Source organism: Nuphar pumila, chromosome 2, assembly GCF_984573655.1.
Source record: "Nuphar pumila chromosome 2, dmNupPumi1.hap1.1, whole genome shotgun sequence".
Lineage (NCBI taxonomy): Eukaryota > Viridiplantae > Streptophyta > Magnoliopsida > Nymphaeales > Nymphaeaceae > Nuphar > Nuphar pumila.
This window is the reverse complement of record NC_143250.1, coordinates 11,162,782-11,188,530: the sequence shown is the minus strand read 5'-3', so window position 1 is coordinate 11,188,530 and position 25,749 is coordinate 11,162,782. Positions and strand designations below refer to the sequence as shown.

The window sequence follows — 25,749 nt, the reverse complement described above, 5'->3', positions numbered from 1 at the left end:
TTTACACCAAAAAACCACCCTTAGGATCAGAGACCTAGCTCTGTTGGCTCTACCTGCCATACTTACGCGATCACTGTCCTAGCAGAGCATAAAACAACACTCATAAGATTTGAACCTAGACCGCCTGTCTAGCGGCTTAGACCCCATCCCACTACGCCAAACCCCTTTGGGTCTGGGAAATCACATTCTTTAATATACATCTTAAAATAATTGCTTAGGGTTAAAAGGCTATTTAATTAAAAAAGGGAGTTTAAAAAGTAAATAGCAAAAAAAAAAAGGGAGGCTGAGAATGAAGAATGAGATGACCAGGGGCTGTCCCAACGGTCAGCCCTTGGTCCGGACCTGTGCCCCTCAGTCCCTTACCAAAACTAACGGCTATCCTCAACCCACCACATCCACCCCGAGAACCTCTCTCTCTCTCTCTCTCTCTCTCTCTCTCTCTCAAGATTTCTAACTTCACCCTCCCCTTCTTATCATTGGCACTAACTAGCAGCTAAGCCTTTCTCTCTCTCTCTCTCTCTCATGGCGACTTCTACCACCATTTGTTCTCCTTCTTCCCTTCTCAATGTCCCACCTTCTTCTTCTTCTTCTTTGTCTACCCATCACCCATTCGTTACCTTCTTCAAGCCATCACCCCTAAAACCCAACAAAATCTCAGTCTCATTTCCAACTAAAACGGTGAATCTTAGGCCCCTTGCTTCAGTTTCCGGGCCTGCAATTGAGAAGGAGACGATGCAGAGCGAGCGGCCGGAGAGTTTCCTGAGAGATGGGGAGGCACCATCTTTGTATGCGTCGTCGGTTAGGGGCCGGTTCGAGAAGATGATCAGGGAAGCGCAGGATAGAGTATGTGCTGCAATTGAGGCCGTGGATGGTGGTCGGTTCAAGGAGGATGTGTGGGCGAGGCCCGGCGGAGGCGGCGGCATAAGCCGGGTTTTGCAGGATGGAACCGTGTGGGAGAAGGCCGGGGTGAATGTCTCTGTCGTCTATGGAATGATGCCGCCGGATGCGTATCGGGCCGCCAAGGGGGAGAGCGTGGAGAATGCTGGCCCGGTCCCCTTCTTCGCGGCCGGAATTAGCTCTGTTAGTACATCTCAATTTTCGATTCCGTTCTGTTTCTGTGAATTTGGTTGAGTGATGGAGGTAGACTTACATTTTGTGTCTTTGTTTGTAGGTTTTGCATCCAAAGAATCCATTTGCACCCACGTTGCATTTCAATTATAGATACTTTGAGACAGATGCTCCAGAAGGTACTTCTATACTGTCTGCTTTTTGTCTTTTTAATTGAGCTTTAATGCATTTCCTTTTCTTCTGTTCTATTTGAATTATTATTCCCTTATCCGAGAAGAATTAGGTTGTTGGTTTTAAGAGTATTGATAAGTTTGATTCAGTTTTCTGAGACTAGTAGAGGTCTAATTGATCTGCAAGTTGGTCTTTGTTTATAAGCACTGATTACTTCTGACGGTATCCTGAATGATGATTTGGTTATTATCACTAAACTGGAAAAAGAAGGCACCAACTCCTCTGAGAAATAAACTGACTCATAAAAGTTTGTCACTGAAATCTCTTGAAAGCACTGTTTGTTATACACTGACAAACGGTTGATATGGGCTTGTAATTCAGATACTCCTGGAGCACCACGAAAATGGTGGTTCGGTGGTGGCACAGATTTTACTCCTGCATATATATTTGAGGAGGATGTTAGGCATTTCCATACGGTAAATTCAGGACTTTAGATCATTAGAACACTTGATTCAAACCATATTTTGAGGTTCATAATACTGTTTTTTAACTTGCAGTATCTCTTGTAAAGTCAATTTTATGCTTAGGTTTCAGTAGAATGTAGCAAGGATCAGTGAACTTTAAGGCTTTATTAGTTGTTTTTGTTCTTGTAGTTTCAAAAGCAGGCTTGTGACAAGTTTGACCCTAGTTTCTATCCACGGTTCAAGAAGTGGTGTGATGACTATTTCTATATCAAGGTACTTAACTAATAATTACCAACTTTTCACTATTGATCTCGTATTACTTGATTGTTTGGATATAACTACTTTGAGACAGTTCAAATTTGAACTGTCCTGGATGCACAATTGAGATTTCATTATATTTTCTGATTGTCACATCCCTGCAGAAGAGATCCCTTGTTTTCTTTGTTATTTAGGTGACTGGTAAATCTAATATTTGGTCATAAGCATTATTTTTCTAGTAATCTCAATCCCTTTGCTGAGCTGAAAGGCTCCTTTCTGATATGGAGTTTGTGGATGATAATTGCTAGAAAATTTTCAAATTAGCATATAAACAAGCAATAATGCTATCATTTTAGAAAGGAGTCATCTTCTTTTAAACATTAGGAAGAAACATAACCATGTCGCACTTGGCTGTTTATTTTGACTATAGCACCGGGATGAAAGGCGTGGGCTTGGTGGAATCTTTTTTGATGATCTGAACGATTACGACCCGGAATTCCTTCTTGCTTTTGTAACAGGTAATTTTGTGTCCATTTGTTATAAATTTGCAAGAAATAAAAGAATGTTATATTCCTGTCCTTATGCTGTATTAATCAGTCTTAGCATTTACGTGTTGTATAGTGTCCATTTCAGATTCTCCAAGTGACTTAAGTTGGCCTTCTCACCCTTAGCGTAATGGTTTTCTTAAGATAAGGCTAGTTCGCTCATGTTCTTCAACCTTTAAGTTGGTGTGGTAGTCATAAATCCATGTACTTGACTTGGGAGGTGTATGCTATTCAGTTATAGTCCACCTTTTTGGCTGAATAACATGAATGGCTTGTGTTGTGCACTAGCAGTCAGCAGTATTCATAAGGGTAGGGTTTGATTCCTACTTATTTTATGTGCATAAGATTCTCCCAAAATTAACGTAAGATCATGTGTGCCTGCATGTGTGTGCACATGAGTAAATGGCATCCATGTGCTTGAAGCATAGATTGGACCCAAAAGCATAATGAACATGTTCTGCTTAGACTTTCCAGCATACTTACATAGCAAAAAGAAACAAAGGTAGAACACCAATATAATGTTCTAAAACATGCTAGATGCTAAGCAGGTCTAACGTATAGGTTTAATCAGTAAAATAGTATTACTAGAAAGTACTACCTGTGTTGATCTGCTTGCAAAAACCGATTTATCTTCCACTCTCCATGTCCCCATGTGCAAAATTACTTATAACTCTGTGTGTCTGATCACTCTTTCCTCTCTTCCTTGTTCAGTCTTGCATTTGTCTCAAGGACCATTGCTGAATTTCTTTTCCTTTTGTGTGCATCTAGAAATGGGCATTCATGTCTCCACCAACCTGCCCCAGCCACAAATCTGTATATTATACTGACCACTAATTTGCTGAGTGTCCTCATGTCCTGAGTTGGTCTATCTGCTTTTCTTGTTATTCAGTCACTGCATTTGCTATGAGTGTGAAAGTTGAATTTCTTTCCGCTCTTGAAGTCCACCTACCACATTGCAACTGCATTTTCCTGGCCCTTCATTGTCAAGAGTATCTTTCTTTCCATGTTGCACAATGCCTTGAAATAAACCAGAGTGCTAGGGTCCCCACGTCCTTCATTAAGTAATGAATAAAGATCAGAAAATATCAAAGAAATAAAAAAAATAGGAGAAAACTAATAGCCCTGATGTGTTAATTGGGCTTTTCTATTTAGAACAATATCTGCAAATGAAAACTATATTAAAATTTGTTAGCCCAAAAAACATTTTAAAACTAAAAGAGAGAATTTCTGGAGGGACTCAAAGGCACAAGCCTCATGTTTAGATTAGAAGGCATATGCTATCATAGAGCAGTGTGATAGATATGGCTATTAGAGTGGAGTTTCCATTGGTGATATATAATGAACATGATTAAGAATTAAGTTTCTTGTTGATGGCTAAGTTTTCTTGAGACAAACAGTCTGTTCATTTGAATCATGCAAGTAGGTTTCAAGTGATTGGACAAATATGTGCAGGTTCTGTTTATGCGGCTTATTTCTAGAACCAGTGGTATAATTCTCCTCCCTTGATCATTCTCGGGTTATCTTTGTTGTAGAATGTGCAAGCTCTGTGGTTCCAGCATATATACCTCTGATAGAAAAGCGCAAAGATACACCATTCACAGAACAACACAAGGCATGGCAACAGCTACGGAGGGGTCGCTACATTGAATTCAACTTGGTATAATTATCAACTTTGAACATCAAACAATATTCCCTTCAAGAAACTGAAAAGACATTGATTTCAATGCTGTAGTTATCATCTCTGAACATCAAACAATCGTTCCGTTCAAGAAACTAAAAATATGCTTTCTTTTGGATATAAGGTATATGATCGTGGTACCACATTTGGGCTGAAGACGGGAGGCCGGATCGAGAGCATTCTAGTTTCTCTACCGCTGACGGCTCGATGGGAGTACGATCATGTAAGATTATGGTTTGTCAATGGAACCTGTTTTCTTATAGAAATTTGAGGGTGAACTGATGTTGGTGTGCTCTCTTTTGCAGAAACCAGAAGAAGGAACCGAAGAATGGAAGCTGCTGGATGCATGTATCAACCCTAAAGAATGGATTTAGTTATGTTCTCGCTCAGTTACCTCATTCATTCCTCTACGTGTCCTGATGTGTTCTCACATTTTTGCTTAGAACGTTTTGTAGCATGCGTTGAGATGTATAATAGGAGATTTTTTGTCTGCATCTGCACCTGAATTTCTGCTTGGTTGTGTTGCACATATATGATCTGTATGTGTAAGAAATGCAGCGACTTGTTGAACTTCCTTGACATGGTATGCATATATGATGATCTTGTTGGTTCAACAGTGTTTAGGCTCTGCCCAGGCACCGGTGTTGGAGGAGAGAGAAGAGGGGCGACGGGAGTGGACAGAAAATGGGTGATCAGAGTGGAGTTGTCAACTACATCATTGTTAAGATATAGTTGAAACTGGGGACATGGGAAACCATGTCCACTCCCGTCTCCACTCATCTTCAGTTCCATGTCTCAAATCTGGGTTACCAAACAGCAGTGGCATAAAGGATTCAATTGCATCCTCCTGATTTCTGAATTCTAGTATTCTCATTCGAATGCCCAAGTCAAGATGCACACTTTAAGTGTGCCGCTGCACCTGATCACCCACCATCTGCTGGCCCTACAGCTGACAAGCTGTATCCCAAAGATGGTGGGTGATTAGTGGTGAAGCACACAAAGTGTGCAATCACATTGCACCTGATCCTCCCCCCATTTTTGTCCCAAGTGCAAACTGTCCATATTATTTGTTCTCTTTTGATGAACTTCGACGAGTCATCTAATTTTCTTGTAACAAATTCATCAAAAAAGGAGGGTCATAAATAAAACAAAATAACAATAAATTTTTCATCATTTGGTTCAATCAACCCTAATTGGTCAACTTTTAACCACGGTCAAGTAGTCAGCTGGTTAGGCTGTCAACGGGTCGGGTCAAGGTTGACCCCGGGCCTGCCCATATTAGTATAACTAATAACCGGGTTCAGGTTTTGTTGGATCACAAAAAAAAAATCTCAAACCCAGACCTGCATACTTTTAGAAATATATTTTTATTAAATATATATATATAATACTCCAGTCGGGTACCCAGCAAAAATCATGACCCTAACCCGACCCGCATATTGCTCAGGTTCAGGGCAACCCAAGTTGACGCTTTTCATGCCCATACTTAGGAATTCGGGTACGGGTCGGGTACTCGATACAAACCAGACCCACTAAAAAGGGGCAAACCACCATAGTCAGAAAAAAGGTGGCTAAATTTATCTGTTCGAGAGAGGCGATTGCATGCACATCAATGTCAAAAATCTCGTTCTGGGTGGAAAAATTGGTGCCTGTCATTGCACGTTTTCCTGTGATGGGACATTGCAGGTTCAAAACCCAAGTGGTACGTTAAATAATAACTGGTGGGGTCTGCCTAACCTCAGCTTGCCTCTTAGAAAAAAAAATCTCGTTCTTGGGAGAAAAATTGGTGCCAAAATAAAAAATATAAAAAAATATTGCAAAAAGTGTTATCGAGTTAATATCTTGGTAAAAAAATACGATATCTTAAAATAAGAGATATATTTTAAAAAACACAATGTTTTCAAGTAACCTATCATCTTTCATATATAATGGCGGGGCTAACTCAAGGATGCCAATATGCAACAATCTTAACTCCAGGCAATAACATATTGACAATTTAAAAGATCCTCAAATATGACAATTTTTAGGAGATTATTATAAAGAAAATCCAGACAGATAAACAAATTTTAAATATTAAAAATATAACTAATAGTTAATAAACAATAAAATATCAAGTAAAAGTCTTCCCCAAAGATATTGTGGATAAATATCACTCTAAAATATTGATACCTTCATTTTTAAATGAAAACACCACTAAATTATCATAGACAAACTCTCACCAAAAATACTTCTCATACAAAAGGATTGTTACAAACGTGATCACATTAAAGGTGCAAATTGAGAGTAGCAGCAGACAACATGCTTCCACATACGCTCTCAAAGGACCACAGATGATAGAGATGGCAGATGATTCAGGATTCAGAAGTCAATAGCAGAGACTGAACACAATGACAGCTGCTCCTGCAGACAATGCAGTCCAGGAAACACTTCTGTCACGCAAGGTGAGCCCTACAAGGTGAGCCATATACAAACAGAAACCATGGGCCTACATAGATCAGTCAGATCAGATAACTCAACTGCACTGCCATTGGTGGTAGAAATTGCAAACTGCCATGACTCAAAGATAGAAAAGGTGATCCATAATAGACAACACATCTGCACAAAAGCGATGAAGTTTAACAGAAACTCACATGGATTAGAATTTCCTTTTAAGCAAACGGTATAAGAATTCAACTCACATATATATATTTTTTAATATGTATAATATATATATATATATGGGAGAAGTCAAACTAGCTTTGACTTACTCCCAACGGCTAGAATTATAGCTGTTGGGAGCTCTCTCTCCCATTTGAGGCCTTTCCCCCTCTTTTCTCCTTCTCTTTTCTTCTCTATAAATATAGGAGGGTGTGTGCCTTTGTAACGTGAGAGTGATGGGTAGTATTAGGGTTTTATATTATTTTTTGTTGAGTGCATTGTAGTGAGGCTTGAATGTAATTTTATTTTTGTGTTTCTTTTAATGTCCATTATAAATAAAATTATTTTTTTACATTTTGATGTGTCTTTTAATTCTTAAGTTTTGTATAATGTTTTAAGTCTTGGAGATCATCTTGGAGTGCATTGGAATCGCACAATTTCATGACATGGTATCAAAGCGAGGCATCAGTCTTGGAAAGGATTCAAAGGATTTGCAATCCAGTATGTATTTTTAGTTTCTTGTATTTTATATGTATGCTAAGTTTTAAAAATAAGTTATGTTTAAAACAAATATTTCCTGTGAAGTATGTGAAAAATTGTGATGCTTTGATATGTCTTAGACTATGGATATGTGTAGTGTAAAACTATATTTTGCATATGCTTCTACATACTCATTTCATTTGATCAAAAATATTCATTTTTGTATTTGTGTATCATCTTGTGGGATTTGTGATCGTGTTCGTTTAAAATACCTTTTTTTTGTTCCCTTTGTGGGTATTGTGAGTGTATTCCTTAGAGAACACCTTTGTAATTATCCACTCAAGTTAAATATGTGTCTTCTTAAAATATTATGTGTTTTGGAGAATTACTAAAAATTATATTTCTTGACATATGTATGGACTAGCTTTGAAATTTTTATGATGTGATCAAGCATAATCCTTTATTGTGATCTATTTTTAATGAGTTTTTTTAATGTGTTATTTCATATATATTTGAGCAATATTGCTTTATTAAGTAAAGATTTTTTTCAAATGACACGTGTTGAATTAAGATTTTTTTTATGTGCCTTAATTATTGAAAGGCATAAACTTGACTTGTTATCATATAGAATGTGTTTATCCTTTGAGATTTCTCTCTTGCATATTGATATTCTTGGAAATCTTCAATTTGATTGTCTTCAATTTCTTTTGAGCTCTCTTAAATAAAGCTCTTCTATTTTTTACTTGTTGTATTGCCTTTTTTTTAAGGCTTGCTATTGTCTCATTGTAGACTTTGTGTTTGTATTTTCCTTGGGCCAGCGTGCATGTCCAATATTGGACTTGGTTAATGCTTGTTGCATTTTTTATATTTCTGCATACTTCGTTACATTGTTTCACAATAAACTTATGATTTAGCTCTAACTTCTTAAGTCATATGTGTTTTTTGTCTCTTTAATGAGATTTATTGATCATTTGTATAAGATTTGCTTAGTGCACTTGATTCTCATTGGCAGACTTATGATCTTTTGTGAGATTCTCAAACTTCATAATTTCATCACCTCTACGAAGAGTGCCTATATTGAGCACAACTCATTATTTGCTTATTCAAGATTATGAAAATTGTCATAAGACATCTTATATTGCATATAATTGTATCAATTGACACTTGTGCATATGATTGCACTATATTCATTCAAAATTTATATCTACTATTATTAGGATTTGATTTGATACCTTTTTTTTTAAATCGGTTCTTATATATGAACTCACTTATTTGAAAATTTAATTTTTGTGAGTATGTATTGCCTCCTTATGGCATTTGTGTTGTCCATCACGGACTTTTATATAATGCATCATTCTTCTTGGCCTTGTTATTGTTGAATCAGAGATGTTTGTTAGGGTGAGTTGTGTGCACCTCGTTTTATGTCATTTTAGATTGTCAACTTGTAATCTGACTCTAACTGACAGTTATGTGATCTCTGATTGTGGGTGTATTGAATCACTCACTTATTTTTTGCCATTGTCTTTATTATAGATGCTTATAATTATGTGTATCTGAGATGACTTTATTTTTTGAAACCATGATGTTTCGAAATATGTTTAAAATTAATATTTTTATAGCATTAGTGTGTTTCTATTACAAGCCTTCTTACTTCGGGTGTCTTCTCCTTTTTATGCCTCTTATCTAAGTGTCATTATATGTAGACAAGATATGTTTATTCACACCTTCGTGTGTGATTTTAGCCCATTGTTGGCATTATACTCTTAATCTAATCACTGATACACTTATTTTTTTTATTGTCATTATACATAAACAAGAGATGTTTATTCACACCTTCGTGTGTAATTTTTGCCCTTCGTTGGCATTATGCTCTTGTTCTAGTCACTGATATACTCATTTCAAGTGTAAGTGTCAGTATACGTAGACAAGAGATGTTTATACACACCTTCGTGTATGTCTTTGGCCCTTTAGTGATATGATGTTTATGCTCTTGTTCTAATCGCTAATACACTTGATATTTGAGGTTTGGAGGCCTAGGAGGTGATTGCTTGTGGTGGTTAAATCAATGTTCTAATTTGCAAGATTCATTCATATGTTTGAGAATTTTTAAAATCTATTCGTAATTTATCTAAACTCATTTTCTCTTTTATGAGAAATGGTTGTTAAAGTATTTTCATGCATTGTATATACTTTAGTTGCATGAGTTATCCAATGATTAATTGTCCTGCATAATTTGTATAAAGTTATGTTTTTTCCAAGCATATATTCAATGAACAAATATATATTTTTCTTATATTGCCCTTTGTTGGCTTTTTGTATTGTCTCGTAATGGACATATACTTATGCAATTTTGTGTTTGTATTGTGCTTTCGTATCTTTATGATGTCAATACTTGAACTTGTATATGCTTTTGCACTTTGTTTTTTGTAAATTTTGCATATTTTATTACATGCTTTTCTAAGCATTTCATTAGTAAATTTATGTGTATGCCCATGGTGGCTATTGTGTGCATTTGATTGCTCTTGAGTGCATACTTACTTTTATTTTACTTGTGGCTCATTAGGATTTTCTTTTTTTTGCTTATTTTCAAATATAGGTTCTTGAAAGTTTGTTTTGCTCCCAACGGCTAGAATTCTAGCCGTTGGGAGCTCTCTCTCCCATTAGAGACCTTTCCCCCTCTTTTCTCCTTCTCTTTTCTTCTCTATAAATATGGAAGGGTATGTGCCTTTGTAATTTGAGAGAGTGATGGATGGTATTAGGGTTTCATATTGATTGTCGTTGAGTGCATTGTAGTGAGGCTTAATGTAATTTTATTTTTGTATTTCTTTTAATGTTCATTATGAATAAAATTATCTTTTTACATTTTGATGTCTTTTAATTCTTAAGTTTTGTATAATGTTTTGAGTCTAGGAAATCATCTTGGAGTGCATTGGAATCCGCACCATTTTGTGACAATGCCTTCTGCTGAGAACTAAAAAAAGACAACCACCAAGAAGATAAAACACCTCAAGCCTGTAAACTCTGTGCTGCTTCATTTACAGCAAACAATTGAAAACGAGGAAATAATAACCATTATAAAAGACGAAGATATAATCAAGAGATCATAATACATACATTGGGTCAGCCAACTTTTGTGTTCACTGAAACATGGATTAACAGATGAAGTTTGCATTTATGGCCATCCCTGGATGTTGAGACATGAGCCAATATATTAAGGAAATGTAGCTAGGATAATCCCTCAGATGATAGAACATTGGATCCATATTTCGAGAATACATCGGTTAGAACAGCTCTTTCCTTGATCTTCAGTCTGCACTTTCACAGAAAACAATGTGCAAAAAGCATGCTTAGAATTGGACTTGGAAAAAGTAAATTCAGCATGGATTCACACAAAGCTAACTGTCTTCACATAAAAGTACCTGTTTGCAGAACCAAAGACCTGTGATTTCAACCCTTTCTCTGGTTTTGGTTCTTTCTCCTGCTTCTTCCCAACCTGCATTTTCTTATGCTTCCTTGGTGTTGCAATGATGGACGCAACCATCTTTTCTTTGACTTTAACCATGGAGGATTCAGAATGTTGGAAATTCACGACCAAGTCTCTATCATGGCCATCATTACTGGCCGCCTCATCATCAGAGTTATCAACAGTAGTAGTAATCATGATTCCTGCAGAATCTTCAATGTGAATTCGGTCCTCTGGTTCCATGGGAAGACTCCCAATATCCATACTTCCATCAAATTCTGTATCAATATCTATGACCTTTAGTTGTGGACCATATCTAGCTCTGCTGTCTGCTGATTCAGAACCAGCTTTTGGAAGGTGATTTGATTTCAGGGTATCACATGAAATTTGTTTTTGAATTTTACCAAAAGGTATGCTTTGCCCGGAATAGATCTCTACAAACCTATCAGAACAGAATTAAGAGAATTTGATCAAACAAATATGGTCAGAAAATATCAACTATATCCGACTTCCCAAGTACTCCACATTCAATATGGACATTACGGGAAAAATTGCACAAGCATAGGAATCAAATCCACACACAAATGGACAACACCAACAAACAAGTCTCAAGAATTCGTTGTACAGGAAAATATACTACTGAGATCAAACCATATAGAAGCAGCCTAGGAAAATTCAGCTCAAAGATCAGATACCAAGCATGAAAAGCATGGGTAATAAGAATATGTCATATGTCTTCAACACGTTAGAATTTTGGGAAAACCAAAATTTGTTACATTAGATGAGGTAGATTTCAAACATCAGCAACAGATTGCATCATTCCTAGATCGTTTAGTTTTAGTTTGTACACTTAACCTTATCAGAAAACGGTGAATTCTTGTTTACCATTTGAAAAATAAAAGAATCTGTAGCTGACAAGGTTGTTGATTAGAAGAGCCAGCTAATCGACCATTATCAACATTGGTCAAGAAAAATACTAAATGAATGTACAATAGAAAATAAACCTGGAAAACAAGTTTGTGGTGTGCATCTGTGCATGTGCATGTGCATGTGCATGTGTGTTCATGTTTGTGTGTGCATTTTGATGATTCTTAGTGCATGGGACTACTTATACATCAACAGTTTCTGGTGATAGTGATGCTACAAACTATCCTAATGCACTCCAAAATGAACTCCAAGAATCAAAACATAATACATTTGGACAAAAACATAACTAAAATAAAACACAAGGAATGTGAATGAATAACTTCATTAATAAAGAACATTAAATAATACAAAAGAAAAATAAATATAGAAAGAAGAGAGGAGAGAAGAGAGAGAAAAAGGGGAGCCCTTCTAGCCGTTGGACCTGTTGCAATGGCTAGAATTTTTAGCCGTTGGACGGCTAGTCTTAGTCAACCTAGGTTGACTAAGAAACAATATATAATAAATATAAATATATTATATATATATTAATATATATATATACACATACATATAGAACATACATCTTAATACCCTCACTCAAACTTACTGTGACTCACAAGTTTGCAATTACAAAAGAAGGAACCCATTACATAAAAAGAAGCATTCCAACTTACACACACACACACACACAGATATATATATATATATATATATATATATATATATATATATATATATATATATAAACCAAAAACATATTTTGAAATTAGTTATATATATATATATATATATTATAGAGAGAGGATGGCCAAGCACGCCAAAAATACAATATATATTTAATAAGACAATTTAACATTTTTCAAAATCTTTTAATAGTAAAAAAAAATCGACATCAAATTTAAAAAAGTCATTAAATTTTCAAACACAATATTTATTGAGAGTCTCACCTCAATAGATAATTTTACGAAATCATAGTTCTTAATTTATAAGAGAACACAATTGCATATTTTCAAAAGAAGAGATGCATGCATAAAATATCTCAAAGATAAACTCATAAATCATTCATCACTTTAAACATTCATGAAAACATGCATTATTCAAAGTCAATACACACATCTATCACGAAAAGCACATTAATACATAAAAGGCATGAAATATGGATTTTCAAACAAAATCAATACCATGAATAAATAACTCGCAAAGGAGTTTAGCCCACACAAAATATTCATAAAGAAGGGTTTTTCAAAACAAGTAGCCATATTAAATGCACAGCAGAAATAATGGGAAAGTTCAAAATCCCACGTACAAATCATAACAAGAGATATTTTGTAATAATGACAAATATTGTCTCAAACTGATCATAACAATTTAAATCTCAACAATATAAACAATATCTTTAAATACACTTAAAACATAGCATCATATGCAACCAAGACATATCACGATGTAAATCATGCAAGATAACCAATCATCGAAAAAATTTAAAATATCTTTAATCATGCAATTAAATCATATCCAATGCCAAATGCATGAAAATATTTCAAAATTTGTTTCCCATACAAGGGCAAATGAGTAAAAAAAAATGAAAATTTTATGGAGAGATTTAAAAATCCTACAAATATCAAAAAATGCCTTAACAATAATTCGACCACCACAAACAATTTACCTCACTAGACCTCCAAACCTTAAAATTCAAGTGTATCGAAATCAATCACAATGCCACTTATGGGCTTAACAAACACACAAAAAGTGTGAACAACATATCTTGTCCACATAAAATGGCACTTAAATAAGAGACATAATAGTAGGAAACACACGAGGTAAGAGAGCTTGTAATGAAAACCAACTAATGTCATCAAGAAGAATAAGAATATCAATTTTAACAATATTTTGAAACACCATAGTTTCAAAATAGATAGACATCACAGATAAACATAATTATAAGCATCCATAATAACAATGGTCAAATAAACAAATGAGTGACACAACACACTTACATAACCAGATATCAAACAACTATCAGTTACAATCAAACTATAAGCTGACAATCTATACTAACAAAAACCGAGGTGCACACAACTCACCCCAACAAACATATCTGGTTAAACAAAAGCAACATGGATCCATAGGCCAATCAACCATCAATCAATCCCAAAACAAGTGACAACACGTCACTCATAATCCTTGAGAAACTAGATTGATAAGATGACACGAGTTGCATACATAAGTCACCTCAACAGCTAACTCAGACCTAATAACAAGGCCAAAAATAAATGATGCATCATATAACAATCTGTGATAGACAAAAACAATGTCATAAGAAGGCAAAAAATACTCACGAAAATCAATTTTCAAATAAGTGAGTTAATATAAAAGTACTAATTTGAAAAAAACAAAGTTTTAAATCAAATCCAATAAAGGTATATGAAAACTTAGAATGAATATAGTGCAATCATATGCACAACGATATGTCAAATGATGCAATCATATGCATGGTCAATACAAACAAACTATATAGAGAGGTAACTCAATCTAGATTACAAGTCTATTACGAGACAACAATGGCATACAACATTAAAGAAGGTCAAAACATATATATAGATTCTCAAATAACCATATATAAGCAAATAACATGCATAACTATCACCAACCATGAACCCACATATATCATGCAAGAAATCTTATCACAATGCAACAAATATAAATTCTCTAAGAAGCATGCAATGAAAGGTAAGACACCTTCAAGCACGAACAAAGTGTCTGCCAACAAGTTTAAAGTGCACAAGCACAAATGTCACTAAGGGCACAATCACAAATGATACAAAGAGCAGAATCACAAATGCCACCAAGGGCATAAAAATGATAAATTTATTGAAACACAATATGCAAGAAGCATTCAATGAAATGTCAATTCACAAGAAGGAAACCACTAAAGGGCTATGCAACAAGCATACAAGAGTCTTATAAAATGCTCAAGAAGTATAAACACAAGAACCCACTAGAAAATATAATGTATAATAGAGAAACACGTTTAATATTATTAAAATATGCATTCAAGTTCATGATGACAAACCATGCTTATGCCATTCAATAATAATCATAAAGGCTGCATAATTAAAATCATGCATGGTTACATAATTACAATCACCAAAGAAACATCACAATTTATTAAAAATCCCAAAGATAATCTATGCATACACATATGTTAAGAGACACAAAAAAGATACAACATAAAATTTAATGTTTTGCAAAACATGAAACGCATAAGATTTTAAGAAACCACATATTTTTGCAAAATATAATTTTTCAATATATATATTCATAATCCAAAACATATATTTTATATATCAAAAGACAACAATTTCTACATATTCTAATTTCAAAAGAAAACATTTATTTTTAATATAACCCTTTTAAAACACCTACCATACATATGAAAATAAAAAAACAAAGATACATACCGGAATGCAAAATCCTTGAATCTATATCATTCATTAATACGAATATTTTCCAAGACGATGATACCTTGCTCATGATAACATGTCATGAAATGGCACAGATCCCAATGCACTCCAAAATGAACTCCAAGAATCGAAACATAACACATTTGGACAAAAATATAAGAACTAAAATGAAACACAAGGAATGTGAATGAATAACTTCATTAAAAGAACATTAAACAATACAAAAGAAAAATACATATAATCTTTACTACAATACACTCAAACACACAAAAGCCTAAACCTACCCATCACACTCACAACCCACACTCACACACACACACAATCATAAACTTAAAAATTTTTAAGCACGAATCGATTTTTTTCCCACCTTTCTCTATGTAACCAGATACTGGTTAAATTCTGACAAGACCTAGACCAACCAATATAGTCAGATATGGCGAAAAAACAGACTGATCCAATAGATTCAGGCTGGATGAGGTTGAAACCATAGCCACAAATCTAGTTCTCAAGAATTTCTCAAGAGAAAATCTCGAGACTGATCCAATAGATTCAGGCTAGATGAGATTGAAACTTGAAACTATAGTCACAAATCTCTTCTCATGAATTTCTCGAAAGGAAAAAATCTCAAGAGATTTTGAAAAAACTTGTTTTTTTGAAAAAACTTGTTTTTTTGAAAAAACTTGTTTTTTTGAAAAAATCTCGGTACATTAAAAAGATTAAAAAATATTGTATGTTTAAGCTTAAAATAAAAAAATGTTTAATAAGTAACTAATAGTAATATGTAAGTTTAATGAATAAAACATGAATAAAAATAAAGATAATGAATTGGGTTTATCAAATAGAATGAGAATGGGTTTCAAAACTATAAAAGAATAATCCTATATCGACCAGCATGAAAACACATGGCTCCTCTCAAGTCTATTTATTAAAGAACCCATCCTTCTATCTGTTTGTAATGAGAATGGATAAAGGAGTGATGCCCTAGGATTGCCACATAAGCTCTTTTCATTATGAGCCTTGAAAGTGGCAGCTTACCTTTCTTGCAAAAGAGAAAATAGATTGACATGTAGCTGAATAAAGAGATTTCTTTGTTTTGAAAGAATAAAGATATTTCAAAATGGGCAAAGGTACGATTCTGCCCCTCATTCAAAATTTTATTTGACGATTTTGTCTATTTAAGACACAATATATACCTGATAATATTGCAAGATATTGAAAATAAGAAAGATTTTCTTTTTTGGTTCATATCGTCGACCCCAATTGTTTTGGGATGAAGGCGTAGTTGTTGTTGTATTGAAAATAAGAAAGATTTTGAAAATCTCGCGATATTATTGATATAATCTCGTTTTGTGAATAAAACATGACAATATCGTGAGATTTTCAAAAAATCGGCAATATTTGTGACTATGGTTGAAACTTACATACCTTGACACCTGAGGACACCTGATCAAAACACAACCACCCTATTAAGTATGAATACATTTTGTCACCACATGGTGTCAGCTTGTGACAAAATATCAACTAAAAAAATATTGTTGTTGTTTGCCAACTGAGAACATGTTATTTAGTTTAAACTTGGGTTGTACCCATTAGCCAAATTTGGGTTTGGTGAGGACACAATGAACCAACTTTAACCCCGTCTCAAACCCACATCTGACAGTGTATCAGTCAGGTAAGATTTGGACATATCCTAGGCTGACAAAACCCAACCTCATATGGTTACCCATTCCAAGTCTTTCCCTTTCAAAAGATAAATTAAAATGATAAATAATCAACTAACAAAGTGTCACCATTTCAAAAAATGTGCCTTTAGATTTTTAAAATTATTGAAATTTTTAGAAAATACTTTCAAGAATTTACAAATTGGATTTTCAACTATCACCTAGATACCGGTACAGGTAGTACAAAGGGTAAAGCACGGCAATTTCAAAAAATGAGAGTATGGGGACACGGCTATATATATATATATATATATATATATATATAGAGAGAGAGAGAGAGAGAGGGTTATTTTTTAGGTTCGTTGAAAAAAAACTTGTTTTTTAGAGGTCATTTTTTAGCTTCATTGGCTAGGTTTGCTTTTATCCAAACCTGGTCAACGAAAACAATTTGGCTTAACCAAGTTATAAAAGGAGAAGGGCATAGCCCTTCTCCCTTCTCTCTCTCTGTTTGTTGCAGTGAGATGAAGAAGAAAAATAGAGGAGGTACTCTCTCTCTCTCTCTCTCTCTCTCTCTCTCTCTCTCTCTCTCTCTCTCTCTCTGTGAGATGAAGGAGAGAGAGAGAGACAAAGAGGGGAATCGAGTGAGAGAGAGGGAATCGAGAGAGAGAAGGAGACAGAGAGGGGGAAGACAAGAGCCAGAGAGGGGGGGTGGGAGAGCAAGACCAGGGAGAGAGAGAGTCAAGGGTTTTGAGGGAGGGGGCACATTTTGTCTTTTTCCTGAGCTTCGACCCCGTGTAGTGCGGGACCTGACCCACGACGTACAAGCATTGCGCTCGGTACGGCAGCTGAACCGGCATGTCACGGTTACATAGATTTCCAAAACTCACCCCAAGACTCCAAAATTTAGAGAATAAAGGTTTTTCATTCCAAGTCCTAAGGAACACATAAGTTAGACACCCTTCTAGTTGTTTTATTTTATGTACATGACATGGAAGTGCAGTTTTATACCTCATTTACTTTTTCAGCTCCCATAAGGGATCATTTTTCACTAAAACGTGCCGACTTCACTATTCAGTGAACTAAGGATGTTGACTAGATTTTGATTAATCAACTTTGAAACAAGCTATTGATCCTTTATCAAAGGCAGCCAAAGTAACTATTGTTAATCTGTCAACAAAAATGTTGGCAGATTGCACGTCAACTAGTCAACTTCTCTGAACGAAGTTGACAACATAAAGTGCTATCAAACTTATTCTGTTTCTTACATGTTTCTTCAATGCATAAGCATTTGTTTTTTGCAATAAAATGCATTTATACACATGCATATGCACACATGCTTAGTTTTCCTTTTATTTCATAATGTTCAGCTTTCAAGAACCATACACATTCACAATATCCTTCTCCTTGACCTCAAAATTTGTTTCCTTTTCTTTTCCTTATTCTGATCTCTCTGCCTGTTCTTGTGACACTGCAGCATCTTTACTCAAATGACAACCAATGATTGGCATTTGCCAACAGTTATCAATGCAGAACTTCAACATTAAATATTGTAAAGTTGATCTCAGGAAGAGGAAAAGATGTGCAATAAAATATTTTATGGAAGAAAAATTCACTAAGCTACACTCCGTGGACATTTAAGCAAACATATTAGTGGTAGATCAACAATGCAGGAAACATGGGTTCAATACATCCAACATCTGAATATGTATAGCACATTAATAAAGACAAAAGCATGACTCTTTTACTGGGTGTGTTCAACTCAGTAATTATCACATTTTCAACACACAGAATATAGTAATTCTTACTTAACTTTAAGTTGGAATACCTAATCGCTTATAACACTTTGGAAAACAAGACAGAAAGACTAAATTCCTGAATGAAAAATGTATTTGTAAAGGTTGATGTTTCAGCAAGCCAGAAAAGGTTAGAGGGAAATCTTAAGCATCCTCGCGACCAATCAGTAGATAATAGAGAAAGAAGTAAAACACAAAAGCACAGCAAGAACCAACATAAATGAAAAAAGCTTACAAAATATCAGTAAATATAGAACCACATTGAATAACAACCTATGTAGTCAAAAGTCCCGACTAGTCCGCCTAGTCGGTCAGACATAAGTAAAATGCCTAGGATTTGCAATTTCTAGGTCGGTAACTTAAAAGATACCAATTTTGCCGACTAGGCACGGACTAAGGTGCCTAGTCGGCGACTAAGCTGCCTCCGGCTAGGGATGAGGGCAGTTTAGCCATTTATTATTCTTATATATATTGTTATTATATATATATAATTATATATACGAGTGTGTGTGTATGTGTGTGTGTGTTTGTGTGATTTGTTCTGTGAAATCATGAAAACATGCTTAGTTATTATATATATGTATGTGTGTGTGCTGCTTTGCTTTTGGGATTTTTTAGTGAAAGATTGAAAGCATGCACAGTTAATTTTAATTGATTATGTTTTTTATATACGTGTGTTTCTGATGAATTTTTCTATAAAATCCTGAAAGCATGTTTAGTATTATGAATTATGTAATATGTTATTTATATATGTATGTGTTATTGTGCTTCTGTGAAAGGTTGAAAGCATATTTTGTTGATTATATTGAATATGTTTTGAATAATTGATATATATATATATATTCGTGTGTGTGTACAATTATATATATGTATATATATATATATATATATATATATATATATATATATATATTCGTGTGTGTGTGTGTGTACAATTATATATATGTATATTCTGGTTATGTATATTAATATATTTTGTGAAAGCATGTGTAATTTTGTAATTGTGTAATGAAAACATCTTATTAGTAAAAGAATTAAACATATTTTTATGTATATTTTGTGTACATTTTTATATTTTAATTGGGGTACCGACTAGTCCCGACTAGTCCTCAACTAGTTTTTTTAGGGGTCTACCAACTAGTCACTGCCTAGCGCTTTTGACTACATAGATAACAAACAACAAATCAAAACTGTCATGACAGGGCATGCACTGGCAAAGTTTGCAATTCAAGTTCCTTGCATGTAGGTCTCATTACCCATCATGTGTTGAAAATGAATACCCTATGTCTTTCCCATATACTTGAATAGGTCTCTGCATTAGAACATAAGGTCTAACAACACCCTACTGAGTACTGACAAGTTGGACATCATGCCCAGCAACAACCACTGGATTTGGCAGGTCATATGTCTATGGTCTCATGAAATCTCTTTGTGTTCACCCCAGTCGTAGCAGAAAAAAAACCAGCACCAAGTTCAGATAGAAACATATAAAGCAAGGTTAAAAAAAAATCCAGCCAACGGTTGCTATATGTGCTGCAAATACAAATTTTTGTACATCAAACTAGTAACAGCATTCATAGGTCTCACCTGTTAGCTGTTGCATCTGATTCAAAATCAAGAAAAGCAAAGCCTTTGCAAATGGGATCTCTCATCTCTGGTCTTCTTGTTTCCAGTAACTGCTGCACTAATATGCAAGAGGCCCGGAAAACCTTTAAATGCTGATAGCAAATCTCTATGGATGTTTTTCTTCTTTGGAAGATTACTAATACAAACTCGTACGCTGCCTGGAACAATTTCAACATCTGTTTGGCACAAAAGTAAGTGTCTTTAGAAAGCAAAAAAAATCCAAACGAGAAATACAGTAAACATCATATGGTCTGCATGTTAAAGAAGTTAAAAAGAGTGATATAATAATAAGCAAAAATGAATCAATCTGATGGTACAGACAATAGATATTCTGTCATCTGCATAAAAAAGGTGTAACTGGCCAACTGAAAAGCAGGTGATCATTGCAGTAGACATTTTTGGCACCATTTGATATGACATTAAGGCAGAATCTCACAGTATAATAAGGCTCAAAGAACCAGCCATTGCTACATCCAGTTAAGAGAAAAAATAGTGGCATCTGAAAGTGAAAAGTACATCACTATGCAAATTGAACAAGCAGTATCATCCACAATGATGTTGCACAAACCAAAATGTACAACCATTCCAATCATAGATTGCAGCAACCTTTTATCTTCATACAGAAAATGTGCAGAATCATTGATCTAGGCAAAGGTTTGAGCATGCAGAGATGTAGAGGGCTGAGTGCAGCAACTTCATCCTTATGTGGAAAATGCAGTCACTAATCTAGGCAAAGGTATGAGTATAGGTGATACGTCTAAGACTCACATGTCAAATACCCAATTGACTTTACTCACTGACCAACTACCCAGATTTAATAAGCCCCTTCAGGAACTGATTAGTCAAACAGACAGATCTGTTTTAAGGTTTTAGTAATCAAACCAGAGAAATGTATCCAATTAAGATCCAAATCTGGCTAAATGTAACATCCAAACCAACTAAAGGCAAAAGGCAAACTGATCCAAGTTGCATAAGGAACTCCTGAACCAGTTTCAAATCCCATCAAGCTATATTCATTACATAGGGTTCAATAATACTGCTTGCCTATGTCACATGGGTGCGGGTGCAGGTGTGCGGCACTTTCAAAAAACTTGGGTGCGGGGGTGCGGCAAAATATATATATATATATATATATATATATATATATATATATATATATATATATATATATATATATATATATATATATATAAAGTCCAAAAGTTGGACATAAATGACCCTGGGTGCGTTGACTGCACCTGGTGCGGCACCCAGTTGGCAGAGTCCCTGTGACATGGCTGCCTGCGCATTCAAAAGAAAACTGGTTTTAAAAGATACATTTGGTAAAGCTGGCTTTCTCGGAAAAAGGCAAGCTGATTGATTTATTGACATTGACTGTGGCTCGCTCATAGCCTTAGTAGTTTTCTGACTAGTGGATTACATATTCAAAATTTGAAGATCTTGTGACAAAAAGAAATCCAATTTGATCATGTACGAATCTAGCATACAAGAGAGGCGATCCTAAAAGGAAGTCAGGCAAGAATCTTTGAGGAAATGAAAAAACTGGAAAATAAAAATGCTCCCAGTAGAAAATAAGAAATGGTAGCAACTTTTAGCGGTTGTATAATTAGCATTATATCATACAGCTAACATCAAACCATGACAGCAGATGTAAATTTAGCCACAAATAACTTAGTTATTGTATTGTGGAATAACTAAAGATTGATAAAATTGATTAAATGTTTAGTATCGAGAGCATTTGCATTATTATGTCATAAAATAAGTTCGTTAACAATTAGCCAGAATCCTATATATTCCCAAACCCATATCATGTGCTTGCAGTGAGACTAGTGGGTTTGATTCCTGAATTAGTTATACTTGTCAAATTATGTGTCGAAAACTACCTTTCTATAATTTCAGTAACCACTGAAACTATGGTTCTCTTTACTGATCCATATGTTTATTCTTTTGAAACATTTCGGATGAGAGTTTGGTTAGTCCATCTTTTGCTATTAGGTTCTCTTTACTGATCCATATGTTTATTCTTTTGAAACATTTAGGATGCGAGCTTGGTTAGTCCATCTTTTGCTATTAGTTAGGTTAGGGTTGTTTCACTGCAGTCTATACAACTGGTCTTGCTTTCTCAATAGCATCCACAATGGGAGTGTTGTATTTTGCACGTTATGTCTCATAAAAAGATGCAAATCGCTAATTTTTGGTGAAAGCCTGAAAGGTAAATGTCATCCGAGGTTGATCTCAACCTTAAGAAAAATGAAAGCTTGCTCAGGCATTATCAGACTACTTCTCACCAGATTTAAAGGATTATGGTTTCAAGATTTGAGCTATAATACAATTATAAGCAAGTGTAGGTATAGCTCCTTGTGAACCAAGACTTAAAAAGGTACCTCTCAAACTATTACTTTCTTCAAAAGGCTAGCAAACGAGGCTGATAGATTATCTGTTTCGCCCTTAATTCCTACATAACTCACTAGAGGGAAGCAATAAGGATATTTTCCACATAATTCACTATTAATTCGACTTCAAACAATAAGTAGTCATGAGAATTATTTACAAGAACATTACTTCTCGTCCGACACAACAGAATCGTGAGGTAAAGCTAACTAAAAACAACTAAATGCCCATTGAACCATCAACTAGATCTTTACATGGCTAGACTTGCATCTTTAACTAATCACCAACAACAAAAAATAGGCACCTTCATTTCAAATAGTTCAACGCAAAAAAGTCTCGTTTACGGATGTAATACGGTTTTAAGATGTATGCTAGAGATGGTATGGACACGAACTCCAGGCACTGATTTTTATGCAAAAACTCAACCAAAGAGATAATGGGTACAGATAATTATGGAGAAACATACGACAAATTAGAAGAAATCAGTAAAGAAACGCAAAGGCACAAGCCCAACGCGTAGATTCCAAGCCAAATTTTAACCAAATCCGTTGTGGGTACCGACCATTATCACAAAATATACAACAAACTATAAGAAATCAGTAAGGAAAAGCCACCTTTTTGCTGCTGCTGCTTCAGGGGTTGCTTGGCCGAAGCGGAATTCGACCGGTTGAGCTTCAGGTTGTTGAGGTTAGCCTGTTGGGCTCTCCAACTCTGTTCAATCTCCTGAAGGAGGCGGTCTTCCAGGCTTGTATCGTACGTCTTCACTTCGCCGAATCCGTGGGGCTTCTTCTTCAGCCACCTCATCTTGTCAAAAGGCAAGAGCTCACTATCGTCATCAACTTCTCCTTCTCCTTCTCCTTCTCCTTCTCCTTCTCCTTCTCCTTCTCCTTCATCGTCAAAATAGCCAAAGCCATCATCATCGTCACCCAATTCATCATCAATGAACTGAGTTGGCATTTTAGCTCCTTTCTTATTCTTGGTTGCATTGCTTGAGAGGCGTAGTCCTCTGCTAATGAGTGGAGGGATTGAAGGGAAGAAAGCATAGGAGTAACGCGTGTTGGTGGCGGTGGGGAGGAGAGGGTGAGGGCTGGGGCGTGCAGGATGGCACGAGAGCCGGGAACAGAGCGACGAGAGGCCCCACATTCTCAGTAACTCATCACATTGGCGCAAAGGACTGAGCCTTTAAGCGAAAAAAAAAACAATTATTCATATTTTACTTTGTATAGAATTTTAAAATCCATATCTGAAAGTAACAAATTTGGATTAAAGATCCGACCTAATCTGATCCGTTTTCACCCCATATAAAATGGACCTGAAAACACACCTCTCTCATAAGACAAAGATGGCAGCAACTTTGTAGTAGAGCTTGTTCATGAAACACACTTCTAGATCAGAATGTCAATTTTTTTATTTTATCTCATATCCAACAGAATTTTATTCCATTTAATTGGGCTATGTTTGGGAAGTGACCGTTGAGGTCTCCTGAGTGGTAAGTGTAGAATCCTCACATCCTAAACTGTTTGAAAACCAAGAAAAAAGAAAAAAATTAGGGATAAGCATATCTTTTGCCCGTTGACGGTAAAAATTGCATCCCAAACAACATGACTATGGTTGGAAGCGCGGAATCCCCGGTGGATTCTAGTGACTACTCCCAAACGACTCTAAAGATTTGCTAAACTAAAAATAATTGTATTATCCTAAAAAAATAGCATGTTCTTTGGAAAACCCACAAATATATCAAAATTCTTCACGTCCAAACTCATTGATTCCTTATTTAAAATCATTTTACCCTTCACAATATACTTGTACAAACCTCTTGATGTTAGCACAAATATATGGAGAACCTCCTGTCATTTGCACAAATATGTTGTGAACCTCCAAATATGGTTAAAATAAAACTAAGAAAATTCACATGATATTTAAAGGACCTTTTGACATTCACATAAAATATCTTATGAACATCTGAGAGTTTATAGTCGCATGATTTCAGACTTGTATAAATATTTGTTTTTTTCTTTTTGCAACCCTTTGCCCCTCGAGAGAACCCTAGTTGTGTGTTATTCTCTAGCTCTCTATGATTCTTGGGTGAATTGTGTGAGTGTCGGCAAGTCCACGTAACTATCATATGAATCTTTTCAATGAATTTTATCATATTTGAAGGTTTGCATGATAATTGCATGAATGTTGAGAGATGTAGACAAATGAGAACGAATGTTGAGAACAAAGTGTGAGCTTTCTCAATGAGATTCATATCTTTCAAAGGTTCACAATATATTTGTGCAAACGTGAGGAGGCTCGCACAAATATGATTGCAACATATTTAAGCGAACATGAGGAGGTCTGTACAAATATGTTGTGAATCTCCTTAGTGATTTTACTATATTCAAAGGTTTGCAACATATTTTTTTCAACATCAGGAGGTTTGTGTAGATATTATGCAAATCTTCTAAGTGATTTTAACCACATTTGAAGGCTCGTAACATATTTGTGCAAATGTGAAGAGGTTCGCATAAATATGTTGTAAATCTCCTAGGTGGAGGTTCACAACATATTTGTGTGAACGTTAGGAGGTTTGCATGCGAATGTGAGACGGTTCACAACATATTTGTGAGAATGTCAAGAGGTCTGCATAAATATGTTATGAAGGGTAAAATGATCTTAAATAAGTCAATAATCAATGATTTTGGACAAATAGAGATTTTTAGCATACTTATAGGTTTTTGTGAGAAGACGTCATTTTTAGAGGATAATACAATCGTTTTCTATTTGCTAAATTCATACCATTATTGAATTCACTTTTTCAACCCCAAGAGGCAGTTTCCAAACATAGCCTTAAGCTCTATTTGGGAGCTGATGTTGGAGAGGAGATGAGAGGGGTGATGGGAGTGAAAAACGATTGTATTGCCCTTGTAAAAATGGCATGTTCTTCGAAATGCTTTGTTGAAATTCTCTCCATATCCAAAATGTTTGATTCCTAACTTTTTAGGGGATTTTTACTCTTCTGCAAATATAGCACGATGTTCGTAAATTATTTTTGTGAATACTGTATTATATTTGTGGGCATACATTGGGAGTATTTAATTAAAGGAGGTTCACACATTTTCAAGACATTTGCAAAAAAGATTTGTGAATGTTGTACTATAT

The 25,749-nt window shown here is 35.1% G+C and overlaps 2 protein-coding genes across 5 annotated transcripts; one reads left to right on the top strand and one right to left on the bottom strand.

Annotated features, from left to right (window-relative positions):
• Nucleotides 1–392: 392 nt before the first annotated feature.
• LOC149844748 (coproporphyrinogen-III oxidase 1, chloroplastic-like) lies at nt 393–4,798 on the top strand. The gene is made up of 8 exons (XM_089995250.1): nt 393–1,080; nt 1,172–1,247; nt 1,621–1,715; nt 1,893–1,976; nt 2,392–2,479; nt 4,039–4,163; nt 4,309–4,407; nt 4,490–4,798. Exons 1-8 carry the CDS (start codon nt 523–525, stop codon nt 4,556–4,558), a joined length of 1,194 nt encoding a protein of 397 aa, XP_089851376.1. The 5' UTR covers nt 393–522; the 3' UTR covers nt 4,559–4,798.
• A 1,590-nt stretch (nt 4,799–6,388) lies between these two features.
• LOC149844747 (uncharacterized) lies at nt 6,389–23,760 on the bottom strand. 4 transcript variants are annotated; one of them, XM_089995246.1, is made up of 6 exons: nt 23,220–23,760; nt 20,176–20,390; nt 10,721–11,206; nt 10,416–10,611; nt 6,674–6,779; nt 6,389–6,584 (listed from the first exon to the last, which is right to left on the bottom strand). In XM_089995246.1, exons 2-4 carry the CDS (start codon nt 20,388–20,390, stop codon nt 10,527–10,529), a joined length of 786 nt encoding a protein of 261 aa, XP_089851372.1. In that variant the 5' UTR covers nt 23,220–23,760; the 3' UTR covers nt 6,389–6,584; nt 6,674–6,779; nt 10,416–10,526. The 4 variants fall into 4 exon arrangements, with proteins under 4 accessions (XP_089851372.1, XP_089851370.1, XP_089851368.1 ...); XM_089995244.1 differs by having other exon boundaries at nt 6,702–6,779; XM_089995242.1 differs by having other exon boundaries at nt 6,389–6,779.
• Between the last annotated feature and the right edge of the window lie 1,989 nt (nt 23,761–25,749).

Bases quoted from the DNA above. Each gene is read 5' to 3' on its own strand.
- LOC149844748 (XM_089995250.1), top strand. From the start codon at position 523: ATGGCGACTTCTACCACCATTTGTTCTCCTTCTTCCCTTCTCAATGTC. The intron at 1,081-1,171 runs GTTAGTACATCT...CTTTGTTTGTAG, and splicing joins TCGCGGCCGGAATTAGCTCT to GTTTTGCATCCAAAGAATCC. The intron at 1,977-2,391 runs GTACTTAACTAA...TTTTGACTATAG, and splicing joins ATGACTATTTCTATATCAAG to CACCGGGATGAAAGGCGTGG.
- LOC149844747 (XM_089995242.1), bottom strand. From the start codon at position 20,390: ATGTTGAAATTGTTCCAGGCAGCGTACGAGTTTGTATTAGTAATCTTC. The intron at 11,207-20,175 runs GTGAGACCTATG...CTGTTCTGATAG, and splicing joins TCAGATGCAACAGCTAACAG to GTTTGTAGAGATCTATTCCG. The intron at 10,612-10,720 runs GTACTTTTATGT...GTGAAAGTGCAG, and splicing joins GTCTTTGGTTCTGCAAACAG to ACTGAAGATCAAGGAAAGAG.